Source organism: Hippoglossus stenolepis, chromosome 6 (genome assembly GCF_022539355.2).
Source record: "Hippoglossus stenolepis isolate QCI-W04-F060 chromosome 6, HSTE1.2, whole genome shotgun sequence".
Taxonomy (NCBI): Eukaryota; Metazoa; Chordata; class Actinopteri; order Pleuronectiformes; family Pleuronectidae; genus Hippoglossus; species Hippoglossus stenolepis.
Genome location: NC_061488.1, coordinates 2,525,620 through 2,539,523, shown reverse-complemented (window position 1 = coordinate 2,539,523; position 13,904 = coordinate 2,525,620). Strand labels below are relative to the sequence as shown.

At 45.7% G+C, this 13,904-nt stretch overlaps 2 protein-coding genes and 1 pseudogene across 2 annotated transcripts; all 3 read right to left on the bottom strand.

Annotated features, from left to right (window-relative positions):
- Positions 1-185: 185 nt before the first annotated feature.
- LOC124851058 lies at positions 186-2,432 on the bottom strand (annotated as a pseudogene).
- A 1,185-nt stretch (positions 2,433-3,617) lies between these two features.
- LOC118111487 (tubulin alpha chain) lies at positions 3,618-7,766 on the bottom strand. The gene is given in 13 exon segments (XM_035160126.2): positions 3,618-4,057; positions 4,060-4,122; positions 4,125-4,152; positions 4,155-4,222; positions 4,225-4,260; positions 4,263-4,309; positions 4,311-4,449; positions 4,452-4,520; positions 4,523-4,664; positions 4,745-4,893; positions 4,983-5,023; positions 5,025-5,203; positions 7,616-7,766. Coding segments are annotated over 13 exon segments (1,332 nt in total). The 5' UTR covers positions 7,619-7,766; the 3' UTR covers positions 3,618-3,689.
- A 1,422-nt stretch (positions 7,767-9,188) lies between these two features.
- Positions 9,189-11,891, bottom strand: LOC124851118 (tubulin alpha chain-like). Its single transcript, XM_035160124.2, has 4 exons — positions 11,737-11,891; positions 10,585-10,807; positions 10,347-10,495; positions 9,189-10,267 (listed from the first exon to the last, which is right to left on the bottom strand). The coding sequence occupies exons 1-4, from the start codon at positions 11,737-11,739 to the stop codon at positions 9,287-9,289; spliced, it is 1,356 nt and encodes a 451-aa protein (XP_035016015.1). The 5' UTR covers positions 11,740-11,891; the 3' UTR covers positions 9,189-9,286.
- Between the last annotated feature and the right edge of the window lie 2,013 nt (positions 11,892-13,904).

Below are 13,904 nucleotides of genomic sequence, written 5' to 3'. Positions count from 1 at the left end.
TCTAGATGTTAATATGTGTAAAACTAAGGATCAGTGATTGTTATTGTTTACGACTACAAACCCGTTTGATATTAGCATTTACAGATAGTGAATCCATATAAAAAGCTTCAAGTGTAACCAATCCTCTGCTGTGTGAAAAAAAGAAGATATATATAGACAGTTAAAATTAAAGAGAGGAAACAATATTGCAGTCAACGAAAACACTTTATTAAGAACAAAATGACTGAAGTAAATACAAGGGAATGCATGCGTGTTTAATACTCCTCCCCTTCCTCATCATCGTCTCCCACGGTATCAGCTCCGACCTCCTCGTAATCTTTCTCCAGAGCTGCCATGTCCTCCCTGGCCTCGGAGAACTCTCCCTCCTCCATACCCTCACCCACATACCAGTGAACGAAGGCCCTCTTGGCGTACATCAGATCAAACTTGTGGTCGAGCCGAGCCCAGGCCTCAGCGATGGCGGTGGTGTTGCTCAGCATGCACACGGCCCTCTGGACCTTGGCCAGGTCTCCACCAGGAACCACAGTGGGCGGCTGGTAGTTGATGCCGACCTTGAAACCAGTGGGGCACCAGTCCACAAACTGGATGGTGCGTTTGGTCTTGATGGTGGCGATGGCGGCATTGACATCTTTGGGCACCACGTCTCCACGGTACAGGAGGCAGCAGGCCATGTACTTACCGTGGCGAGGGTCACATTTCACCATCTGATTGGCCGGCTCGAAGCAGGCGTTTGTGATCTCAGACACGGAGAGCTGCTCGTGGTAGGCCTTCTCTGCAGAGATGACAGGAGCGTAGGTGACCATAGGGAAGTGGATACGGGGATACGGCACCAAGTTGGTCTGGAACTCGGTCAGATCCACGTTGAGGGCGCCATCGAAACGGAGGGAAGCAGTGATGGAGGACACGATCTGACCGATCAGCCTGTTCAGGTTGGTGTAGGAGGGACGATCGATGTCCAGGTTCCTGCGGCAGATATCGTAGATGGCCTCGTTATCTACCATGAAGGCACAGTCAGAGTGCTCCAGGGTGGTGTGGGTGGTCAGGATGGCGTTGTAGGGCTCCACCACAGCGGTGGACACCTGGGGGCTGCTGATGGAGAACTCCAGCTTGGACTTCTTGCCGTAGTCAACGGACAGGCGCCATCAGCAGGAGGTGAAGCCAGAGCGTGCCACCTCCGAAGCTGTGGAAGACCAGGAAGCCCTGAAGACCAGTGCACTGGTCGGCCTGAAGACAGAGAGGATATGAGATATTATGATTTGAGTCAAAATTAGGAAAATGAACTCCTGAGATTAAGGTACTCACCAGTTTGCGGAGCCTGTCCAGCACAATGTCAATGATCTCTTTGCCGATGGTGTAGTGTCCACGGGCGTAGTTGTTGGCAGCATCTTCCTTCCCAGTGATCAGCTGCTCAGGGTGGAACAGCTGGCGGTAGGTTCCAGTGCGAACTTCATCTGAAGAGACAGAGTCAGTCAGAGATGACTCAACACTTTGATTTAATAAATCAGAGTAACCGTGGTTTTTACATTTCATGACAGTTTACCGATGACAGTGGGCTCCAGGTCGACGAAGACGGCTCTGGGGACGTGCTTTCCTGCTCCGGTCTCACTGAAGAAGGTGCTACAGGAGTCGTCTCCTCCTCCGATGCTCTTGTTGGAGAGCATCTGTCCATCAGGCTGGATCCCATGTTCCAGGCAGTAAAGCTCCCAGCAGGAATTGCCAATCTGGACACCGGCCTGACCAACGTGGATAGAGATACACTCACGCTGTGGAAAGAGAAATATTATTCAACCACGAGCATTTATCCATTTATGATACTGACGAGGAGACAAAAAAAGGCTTGGTAGCTGAAAAACACGCTTCGAGCAAGTAATCACATGTTGTGGACTGTTCCTGTAACTAATGCATGATCTGCCTGTGGTTGTAGGTTCATGGAGGCCTGAAGCCTCATGGGTGGATTAGACAACAGGCCTGCGTCACTTCAGAGACAGACAGACAGTCCGGGCTGCTCTCAGGGAGGGACCCGGTGCAGCCGCTTAGTTCAGGGACACTTTTACCTCCCGAGTCCTGGAGCTTTCTCTCTAACATCCAGCCCCAGCAGGTGTTTGAAACAGGCGGTAAAACAGGCCACTTGAATCTCAGCTGCTTCTTGTTCTAGCTCCACTACAACCACAGAAACACACATTCTGATGCTTCAGTTCACTTCCTGTATTAAAGCTGCAGCTGCTTCTTGAACTAAGTCAAACTAAACTCCAGATATTTGTGATCACATGATTTAAAGTGTTTTCCTACTCACCATGTTTCCTGCAACACTTAAGATTAAATAATGAGAAGATGTTGATTTGCTTCTGGTAACAAGACTCAATCTGTCCTGTGTTCGGAGCAACTGAACCAGTGCAGATGTTACCCTGAGCTATTTATACCAGTAGGGCAAGCTCAAATCGTGGCAGTAGTAGCTCGTAGAGGCACTTCCGGTGTCAACAGAAACTGCAACTAACATATAAAGGCAGCTGCCTCTGTTGCCACACTGAGAGGAAGCTGTCACAGTTGCAACATGTGTTTGGGGGCAACCGAAGCTGTTTGTGATTCATTAAATGAGATATATACAGGTTTATGAAAGTTTATTAGATACTTTGTTAGGTCTCGGGGGTTTGGATTCAAAATGAATTAAGAAAAGCTCCAGATCTATCAGATCCTGGTAAGGGGTTAGGGGTTGGGGTTAGTTAGGGGTTAGGGGTTAGGGGTTGGGGTTAGACAAAAAGATTATGCATGATCTTGGTATCTATGGATAGGTAAGAGCTCCAAGACTGTATTCCCAGTATCAGTTACACTGTGACTGATACTGTTCCTGAGTAAACTGTGATAAAGCAAATAAAAAATGTACATTTCTATCTTTGCCTTAAATTTCACATAAGATGGTGAATAACTCCATTATAGCAATGATGCACAGAGATGCCACTGCTCATGTAGCAGTTTATTTACTACAACTGTACCAAAGTAGATGGACTTGCCTCAAGGAACAAAGTAACGTAGGAGCAGGCACACTCTCCATTTATATTTATTCTCTATAGGCTGAATAAATGCATTCTGTGTCTTTGTGTTACAAGGACGCAAATAGAGACACACAATTTTACTTTCAAATGCATTTAAAAACATTTGAAATAGACTTGTTACCCGTTCAACTTCAAAATATTTGTATGACTTATGAACTTCTATGGTATAAAAGCATCAGTGCATATACTAGACAATGACCAACGAAGCAGTACACAACAAACAGCTACTGACCTACTGCTTGTTAACCCACTTTTATTCTCATGTCTTCAGTATTTATATGAATTCAGTTAACTGACAATGACTCCATCGACAGCAGTATTGATAGTGGCTGGCTTATCCTGTTAAAATAAAGTGAAATGTACTGATATTAAAGCAAACTGTTATTTATACTTTTTAAAATACTGTCATTCAACAGAGTGTTATTCATTCTCCAGGCTGATCTTCCTTTTCCATATCAACATCAATCGTTAGTATTTTAGGGGCGTGATCGGATAATGATGTGATCAATTTAATTGCTTTTTACTCTGAACTGAATGTTTTTGAACAATTAAACAGAGGAAACAATACAGCATTAAACAAACACTTTATTTAGAACAAAATGACAATGCTCAGGTAAATACAACGGAATGCATGCGTGTTTAATACTCCTCCCCTTCCTCATCATCATCCTCTCCCAAGCTATCAGCTCCGACCTCCTCGTAATCTTTCTCCAGAGCTGCCATGTCCTCCCTGGCCTCGGAGAACTCTCCCTCCTCCATACCCTCACCCACATACCAGTGAACGAAGGCCCTCTTGGCGTACATCAGATCAAACTTGTGGTCGAGCCGAGCCCAGGCCTCAGCGATGGCGGTGGTGTTGCTCAGCATGCACACGGCCCTCTGGACCTTGGCCAGGTCTCCACCAGGAACCACAGTGGGCGGCTGGTAGTTGATGCCGACCTTGAATCCAGTGGGACACCAGTCCACAAACTGGATGGTGCGTTTGGTCTTGATGGTGGCGATGGCTGGTTGACGTCTTTGGGCACCACATCTCCACGGTACAGGAGGCAGCAGGCCATGTACTTACCTGTGGAGGGTCACATTTCACCAGCTGATTGGCAGGGGGCTCAAGCAGGCGTTTGTGATCTCAGACACTGTTAATTGCTCGTGGTAGGCCTTCTCTGCAGAGATGACGGGGCGTAGGTGGCCAGAGGGAAGTGGATACGGGATCCGGCACCAAGTTGGTCTGGAACTCGGTCAGATCCACGTTGAGGCGCCATCAAACGGAGGGAAGCAGTGATGGAGGACACGATCTGACTGATCAGCCTGTTCAGGTTGGTGTAGGAGGGACGTTCGATGTCCAGGTTCCTGCGGCAGATATCGTAGATGGCCTCGTTATCTACCATGAAGGCACAGATCAGTGCCCCAGGGTGGTGTGGGTGGTCAGGATGGAGTTGTAGGGCTCCACCACAGCGGTGGACACCTGGGGGCTGGGTAGATGGAGAACTCCAGCTTGGACTTCTTGCCGTAGTCGACGGACAGACGCTCCATCAGCAGGGAGGTGAAGCCAGAGCCGGTGCCACCTCCGAAGCTGTGGAAGACCAGGAAGCCCTGAAGACCAGTGCACTGGTCGGCCTGAAGACAGAGAGGATATGAGATATTATGATTTTTGAGTCAAAATTAGAAAAATTAACTCCTGAGATTAAGGTACTCACCAGTTTGCGGATCCTGTCCAGCACCTGGTCAATGATCTCTTTGCCGATGGTGTAGTGTCCGCGGGCGTAGTTGTTAGCAGCATCTTCCTTCCCAGTGATCAGCTGCTCAGGGTGGAACAGCTGGCGGTAGGTTCCAGAGCGAACTTCATCTGAAGAGACAGAGTCAGTCAGAGATGACTCAACACTTTGATTTAATAAATCAGAGTAACCGTGGTTTCTACATTTCATGACAGTTTACCGATGACAGTGGGCTCCAGGTCGACGAAGACGGCTCTGGGGCGTGCTTTCCTGCTCGGTCTCACTGAAGAAGGTGTTGAAGGAGTCGTCTCCTCCTCCGATGGTCTTGTCGCTTGGCATCTGTCCATCAGGCTGGATCCCATGTTCCAGGCAGTAAAGTTCCCAGCAGGCGTTGCCGATCTGGACACCGGCCTGACCAACGTGGATGGAGATGCACTCACGCTGTGGAAAGAGAAATTTTATTCAACCACGTGCATTTATCAAACTGAGGAGACAAAAAGGCTTAGTAGCTGAAAATCCCACTTCAAGCAAGTGATCACATGTTGTGGACTGTTCCTGTAAATAATGCACGATCTGAAGAAGAAAGGAGCTCTTGTGTAGAACGTCATGAATAAAGTAGGGCTGCAAGTAACGCCTATTTTGATAATCCATTAATCTGTCGATTATTTTTTCGGATGAAAAGACAGACTACATCTTAACCTTTCCAGTGCTTTATTCAAAAAGTAACGCTCCTCTTTTACAATGCAGTTTTTACTTGTATTACAGACATCTGCAATTTAATTATGACTAATTTCAGTTTCAGATCGTCATAATCCAAGTTCGAGATGTCTTGAATTAAGTTTGATTAAGTCAGTATGGTGTTGCATTTATGACTAGTCAAAGTGTATATATGGGAAACTGGAATGAAAGATAATACATAACAACTGAATTCTATATCTATAATGAAATAACACATAAATAACAAAAGTAGTTAAAACAGAATCAAAGATATTGTTTTGAATATTTAGAAAGACGTTGTATAATCTAATATGAAAATTCTTACGTCACAGTGAAAGTATGACTAGTCAAAATGATGTCACTGATATGTTTAGTATTTTTCTTCACCCTAGAATGGGCTTTTTATATTTAAATACTTTATATTTACATCAGGAGCGGGTCCTCTCTACGGAGGCCGCCATGTTTTTTAACAGTAGCTCAAACTGGACAAACTAAACCTTTTGAGTTTTTATGACAACTGAAGTCTACCACTGGTTCTCTGTCGTGTTTGGAAGGGGGGGGGGGTGTTCAGCTTCAACATGCAACTTCACCACTGGATGTCACTAATTATACACTGAACCTTTAAGGCCTCCAACACGTTTTCTCCTCAGTTTCGTTCCACTGTGATGTTGCAGTGCTCGTTATCCTGAAATCAGCTTCACACAGTTTGCAGGTGACTTGTTCTCACAACTTTTAAGGAATTGCCTCCGTGTATCATTAGCTGCATTCCTCTCCGCCATTTTTCAAAGGTTTGCTCCAGAGATGAGACAACATCGTCACGCGAGCCAAACAAGGAACGGGATTGGCTGGTTTACTGCCCCCACCTCAGGAGATGCTGCCGCAGTGCGTGTTGTGTATTATATCAGACCTGACTAGTTGATAACTTTAGTTGCCAGATATTTTTACAGTCGATTACAATCAATTACATCTTTTTGTTGCTGCAGCCCTGTATTAAAAACCCCCCTGACAGATGCTGTACATTCATCATTGACCCTCTGAACAGATAAACTCTTCATGGACACAGCAGCAGATTAGTCAGACATGAGCTTATAGGGATAGTTCACCCAAAAATGAAAATTCACTCATTATCTCCTCCCCACTATGCCGATGGAGGGGTGGGTGAAGGGATGAGCTTGTGCAGTGTGCACGCGCCTGAACGTAAACGCCGCTCAGGCAGAAGGATCACAGAGGACATTTAGGCTAAAAACACTAAACGACGCCATTTCGAGTCGTATTTTAATGTCGGGGCTTACGGACACTTCGATGACATCACAGGAGCAGGATGGAGCATTTTAGTGGTTTTATATATATATTTTTATTTTTTTTTGACATTTGAAGGCGTGTTCGACCATTTACTTTAATTGTATTGGATTTGGCTGCAACGCTGTTTAGCCCTTAAACTCCAAAAGCGTTTTATGGTCTCAAACACTTCACGCACCCTCCATCACAGTGGTGAGTTGATGATGAGAGGATTTTCATTTTTGGGTGAACTGTCCCTTTAAGGGAGGAGAGGAAAAATCTCTTGTTTGGAAGACAAAGAAAATCTTCATCTGAAATAGACATTGACCAAACACAGCTGGAGACAAATTCAACATGAAAGATGAAATGTAACAAGAGCAGGAGCTTCTCGGAGGGTTAGTCTGAACCGCCTGTGGTTGTAGGTTCATGGAGGCCTGAAGCCTCATGGATGGATTAGACAAGAGGCCTGCGTCACTTCAGAGACAGACAGACAGTCTGGGCTGCTCTCAGGGAGGGACCCGGGGCAGGAGCTTAGTTCAGGGACACTTTTACATCCCGAGTCCTGCAGCTTTCTTTCTAACATCCAGCCCCAGCAGGTGTTTGAAACAGGCGGTAAAACAGGCCTGTTGGCGGCTGAGAGCACAGAGAGCCCCGCTAACCGGATCGAGGTCCAGACAGGAGGAGCAGGACCACTTGAATCTCAGCTGCTTCTTGTTCTAGCTCCACTACAACCACAGACTTACACATTCTGCTGCTTCAGTTCAGTTCCTGTATTAAAGCTGCAGATGCTTTTTGAACTGAGTCGAACTAAACTCCAGATATTTGAGATCACATGATTCAAAGAGATTTCCTACTCACCATGTTTCCTGGAACAATGAAGATTAAATAACAAGGAGAAGTTGATTTGCTTCTGGCAACAAGACTCAATCTGTCCTGTGTATGGAGCAACTGTACCAGTGCAGCCTTTACTCTGAGCTATTTATACTGCCTGAGCTTGAGGGACAAAAGGACAACTGTGATTGGTCCAGGGCTCACATGTGACCTGCTCCTATTGGTCCAACAAAACAGACAACGCCCTTGCAAAGGGAGGTGACGCATTTCAAGGTTCTAAATTAAATTAAATGAAATCAAGTTAATTAAAATTAAATTATACAAAATAAAACAAAATAAAATAAAGAGAACTATTTAAATCAAACACAAGAAAAAAGAAATTAAATTAGATTGATATAAATTAAATTAAAATAACTATTTAACGAAGGCAAAATAATAACATAAATTAAATTACATTGAAAAAAGCAAACGAAGTAAAACAACTATTACCAAAGGAGTGGGATGACATGTGAACCTACTGAGCCCTACCTCTTCCATATATTTTGTCTTCAAAATTCATGTTAAACATTCTCCTTCAAAGCTCTCGGCTCTCAAACACCTCTCAAGACACGTCAGTCAAATCCAGCTACAAGTAGAGTAACAGATAAAGCATTCTGAGCAAAACGAAAACCAAATAGAGAAAAACATGTCGTCAGAACGAGACACTTCAGCAGAAGTAAGCTCCACCATTCAGGGCTGGTTACAACATGTTGTTAATTGCTTTATAACTGATGATGTCAACAAGTCATGTTCCAAAATTTTCCGAGTTGTTGTTCTGACTTGAGGTGGCGTTCACATGGATTTTGCCAGTTTTCCAGTTTTGTCGGTCTGAACAAATCCACCTGCCACAGGCGAACTCTGTGGGACCTGAGCAGTGTCACAGTCTGTGGTCACAACAAAGGCTCTGAGTAGTTTTTGTGAATAACATTTCTTTTTTTTTTTTTGATTTTTATAACATTTATATATTATTCTATATTATAAGACAATATTCTGAAACCATGTTTTCATTTTGTCCTCATAGCGCTACTGAGCGTGTGGTTGCCCAGCAAAATGGCAATTCTATCAATTTTTCATTGAATCTACAGTTAAATGTGTATTTGTATTTTTGTACATCAAAATGTATGAAGAGCTTTTAAAAAATGCTTTGTTAAAAACACCTCAAGACATCGATGAAACAAGTTGATTGACAACTAGTTTGTGTCTCTTAACTTGTAGTCAAATGTATATCTTTGTGGTGGCCAATCTTTATTGTGTACTTCTTCATTTCACATCCATTTAGCTTATCACAAGTCAAACTGTCTCATTATATATATATATATATAAAATAACATTTTGAAATCACTTTAAAATATTTTACTCGTTCTTCCCACAGCACTTATTTATATATATAGACACATAGATATAAATATCCGCCCAAACTTTTAGAATCTGTTAAATGTATGAAGAGAAAGAAAAGACTTAAATGATTGAAACAGATTTTCAACATTTTATATGACTGTTATTTCATTATAATTTGTGCAAAAATAGTTTATTTAGTTTGAATGAACAAAAGCAAAACAACTTCACATGTCACAGAAACTTTATTTTGAACAAAGCCCAATTTGACATTTTCAGGAATCTGAGCAATAAATGTATTTTCTGTTGAACTCCGTGTCCCTTTTAATATTCTTCTCCTTCCTCTTCTCCCTCACCCTCGATGGAGTCGACTCCGACCTCCTCGTAATCTTTCTCCAGAGCTGCCATGTCCTCCCTGGCCTCGGAGAACTCTCCCTCCTCCATACCCTCACCCACATACCAGTGAACGAAGGCCCTCTTGGCGTACATCAGATCAAACTTGTGGTCGAGCCGAGCCCAGGCCTCAGCGATGGCGGTGGTGTTGCTCAGCATGCACACGGCCCTCTGGACCTTGGCCAGGTCTCCACCAGGAACCACAGTGGGCGGCTGGTAGTTGATGCCGACCTTGAATCCAGTGGGGCACCAGTCCACAAACTGGATGGAGCGTTTGGTCTTGATGGTGGCGATGGCGGCGTTGACATCTTTGGGCACCACATCTCCACGGTACAGGAGGCAGCAGGCCATGTACTTGCCGTGGCGAGGGTCACATTTCACCATCTGATTGGCCGGCTCGAAGCAGGCGTTTGTGATCTCAGACACGGAGAGCTGCTCGTGGTACGCCTTCTCTGCAGAGATGACGGGGGCGTAGGTGGCCAGAGGGAAGTGGATACGGGGATATGGCACCAAGTTGGTCTGGAACTCGGTCAGATCCACGTTGAGGGCGCCATCGAAACGGAGGGAAGCAGTGATGGAGGACACGATCTGACCGATCAGCCTGTTCAGGTTGGTGTAGGAGGGACGTTCGATGTCCAGGTTCCTGCGGCAGATATCGTAGATGGCCTCGTTATCTACCATGAAGGCACAGTCAGAGTGCTCCAGGGTGGTGTGGGTGGTCAGGATGGCGTTGTAGGGCTCCACCACAGCGGTGGACACCTGGGGGGCTGGGTAGATGGAGAACTCCAGCTTGGACTTCTTGCCGTAGTCGACGGACAGACGCTCCATCAGCAGGGAGGTGAAGCCAGAGCCGGTGCCACCTCCGAAGCTGTGGAAGACCAGGAAGCCCTGAAGACCAGTGCACTGGTCGGCCTGAAGACAGAGAGGATATGAGATATTATAATTTTGAGTCAAAATTAGAAAAATTAACTCCTGAGATTAAGGTACCCACCAGTTTGCGGATCCTGTCCAGCACAATGTCAATGATCTCTTTGCCGATGGTGTAGTGTCCACGGGCGTAGTTGTTGGCAGCATCTTCCTTCCCAGTGATCAGCTGCTCAGGGTGGAACAGCTGGCGGTAGATTCCAGAGCGAACTTCATCTGAAGAGACAGAGTCAGTCAGAGATGACTCAACACTTTGATTTAATAAATCAGAGTAACCGTGGTTTCTACATTTCATGACAGTTTACCGATGACAGTGGGCTCCAGGTCGACGAAGACGGCTCTGGGGACGTGCTTTCCTGCTCCGGTCTCACTGAAGAAGGTGTTGAAGGAGTCGTCTCCTCCTCCGATGGTCTTGTCGCTGGGCATCTGTCCGTCCGGCTGGATCCCATGTTCCAGGCAGTACAGCTCCCAGCAGGCGTTGCCAATCTGGACACCGGCCTGACCAACGTGGATGGAGATGCACTCGCGCTGTGGAAAAAAGAAAATACATGTTATACACCTGTGTGCCTTCAATTATAATATTGCACCAATACACTTAAATTAATTCGAAGATGAAATGTCTCTTTAATGTTAAAGACTAAACTATTCCAGTTGTGTTAATATTTCTAACGGTATGAATCCTATTTGATAAGCAGCAGCCAGCTCCCTGCCTCAACTTCTGATTGGTGCATTGCGTTTATCCTGCGTTGCTATGGACAAACCCTTCACTTAGCAACCGATAGTTACAGATAAAAACTTGGAAATGATAAAAGTTGAAACCTCTCATAGAAAAACAGACATTTCACACATTTAGATCTCAGGTAATTACAGTTTTTAATGATATTTTATTATTGTTGTTGTTGTTGGGTCAGTGGATGTTTCAGTTTTGTGTCTTCAGGATGAACAGTTGTGTTCTACAGCAAAATAACAACAGAAGCTTCTTCTTCTGCACCAGCCGCCATCAGGGTCCGTTACCATGAATGTTTAATGCCCCCCCCCCTCCTCCTCCTCCTCGGGTGGTGTCTCTGGGTGTGGAGGGCTCCGCTTCTGCGCATCCTCCGGACCTCGCCGCCGCCGGTACAGGGAGTCACCGGGGCGGCGCCGGCTGGAGCCTCACCGGGGCTCAGTCACACCGAGCACCGGAGAGAACCGGCCGTTAGGAACCACTCTGTCCGCAGTGCGACCCTCTCTGGTCCGGTGTCCCCTCCCGCGACGTCCCCAGAGCCCCACACAGGGCGTCCCCCCCCCCCTCCTCACACCACAGCCATGTTGCACACCCACATCTGCTGCTTTGACATTAAATGAGGTCAAATGGCGGTTTCATCCCCCACACCCCACCCCACCCCCTCCTCTCCATCCTCCCTGTGTGCAGACCTGCATCCACATGGAGTCAGACTCGCTGTTTAAAGGGTTCTTACCATTTTGGAGGAGTTGAGTTGAGCGGTAGCAGTGAAGGAGAAGAAGAAGAAGAAGAAGACGGACGGTGGAGATCTTACACTTCGACGACTATGAGGTCGATGTAAGATATAATGGAGCTAGTGGGGATGGAGTGACATTTATATTGGAGTGAAGCCCCTGCGCCCCGTGGCTGCTGCGCCACCATTGGTCGCTTCCCCTGTCACTCGGGTGTGTGGAAGCTGTCTGCGGCTTCCCATTGGCTGAGCGGCTGTCTGGCTGCAGAGACCGCCTCCCACACCCCACCCTGGTGTCGTCATCGTGTTTCCAACATGGCGCCTCTTATTAGCAAAGTGCTGTGTAATGTGAGGTCTTACTTTAAACACAGGGAAGCTCTTACACCACTTTACTACCACACATGTCGACGTTTATATGAGATAATTCAGATCTTATTTTTGTTTCTGTGTTATTTGTACGTGTTTTCGGCTGAATTATTTGTCTGAAGAAAACAGAAATGTGACTTGTTTGAGTGTATTTGATCAAGGAGCCCAGAAGGTGCAACAATACAACAACGTCAACAGAGTAACATGAGCAGGTGTCACCCCCCAGTCTGAAGATGTCTCCCACAGCCTCCCAGTATATCTCCCTCTTCTTGCGTCACCCATTCTAACAGCACATCCATCAATGGCTAGAATTGCTGTCACTCTCTATGTTACATGTAGGTGTTCGCATCCTGTTGGACAGTTAAGCCTTAAGTTTGCATTCCTAAATCACATTGTGTCCTCACGTCTTGCCACTGGTGAAATACGCAGAAGAGTTGAAGTTGGTGTCTCTCTGTCTGGAGCATCTGAGCTAGATATGAATGTCCCTGCGCGTCATTCCAAGCGGACCAATCACAGCTCGTGGGAGGTGCACGTCAGGATACTGCGTCGGGCTCTTCGTAGCGCACACGTCTTCACGTTGGCTGCGGCGTAGCTTCGACTCAGAAGCATGAATTGAGCTTTGCTCTCCCTCAAAAACAAGCAATACTGTGTCTTTTTTAATTTGATTGTGTCACTTGTTAATCACAGATCTACAGAAGGTAACTCAAAAAACATCCTTTCTTATTTGTGAATATGAAATCAAAAAATACGTTAAACTAATTCCACACTCGAGTGATTAAAACCGGTTTGTTCCCAGTGTGAAATGTTTGTGAGATGGACTTTCTGCCACCTTGTCCCCCGGCTGTGTGTTGTGTTTGCTGTCAGGGGCCAATCATTGCCTGAAATGGCCCCTTCATCTATATCCTATCAACTGAAATAAACAATAAATAAAAACTAATGCACCCACACATGCTAATTCCAGAAATAGCTTGTAATAGAGTAAGACACAGTAGAATAGAACAGATGCAATGTGGTAATATAACATCATGAAAACTATTGTCAGAGGATTTTGGACATTAAACATTTACCAATATTAATATAGAGCCTTATAACACCTATAATCACAATATCAAGAAATATGTACCGGTAGCTTATTGCAAAATAATATATTTTCAGATTAATTGAGTTACAATTAAAAGTCCATTCAAGCTTTATCATATTTTCTGACCATGTGTCGTATGATACCTGTGACATCACACAGTTTATCAAGCATGATCCAAATTAGTGAGCAGTCACTGTGCTCACATGGCGGCTGTGCTCTTTGTTTGTGGTGTAGAAGTGGATCTGACAGTAATCTGATTCTCAGTCGTCTGAGGATAAACGATGTCAGACTGCCCCGTCACAGATGAGGGGCATGTAGGCCACAGAGAGCCACGGACGCCCAACCCCCCCCCGCCCTCCTCCCAAGATTTAACGGTTGCTAGGAAATGAATTACTGAGTTGCCTGGACACAGCCTGGTATCCACATAGACCCCCATTATCCGGTGGTCACGTGGTCCGGGCTTAAAAGGCAGCATTAATGGGTTGTACTGCAGCTGCCTCTGTGGGGGGATGTGAGGCGTCTCAACCACCTAGTTCCCAAAATCTGTCACCCTGATGTCCAATGTCCCACTCCCGCTAAATGCATGAAAACATACACTGTCAGAAGGATGATGGGGTGTGGCCTCTGCAGCACAAGATGTGTAGTCCTGACTCTTCTGTGGCAACAGTAGTCAGGGCAGTTGCAGCTCATATAAAAGCTCACTCTCTCAGGAGACAGTAATGTAACT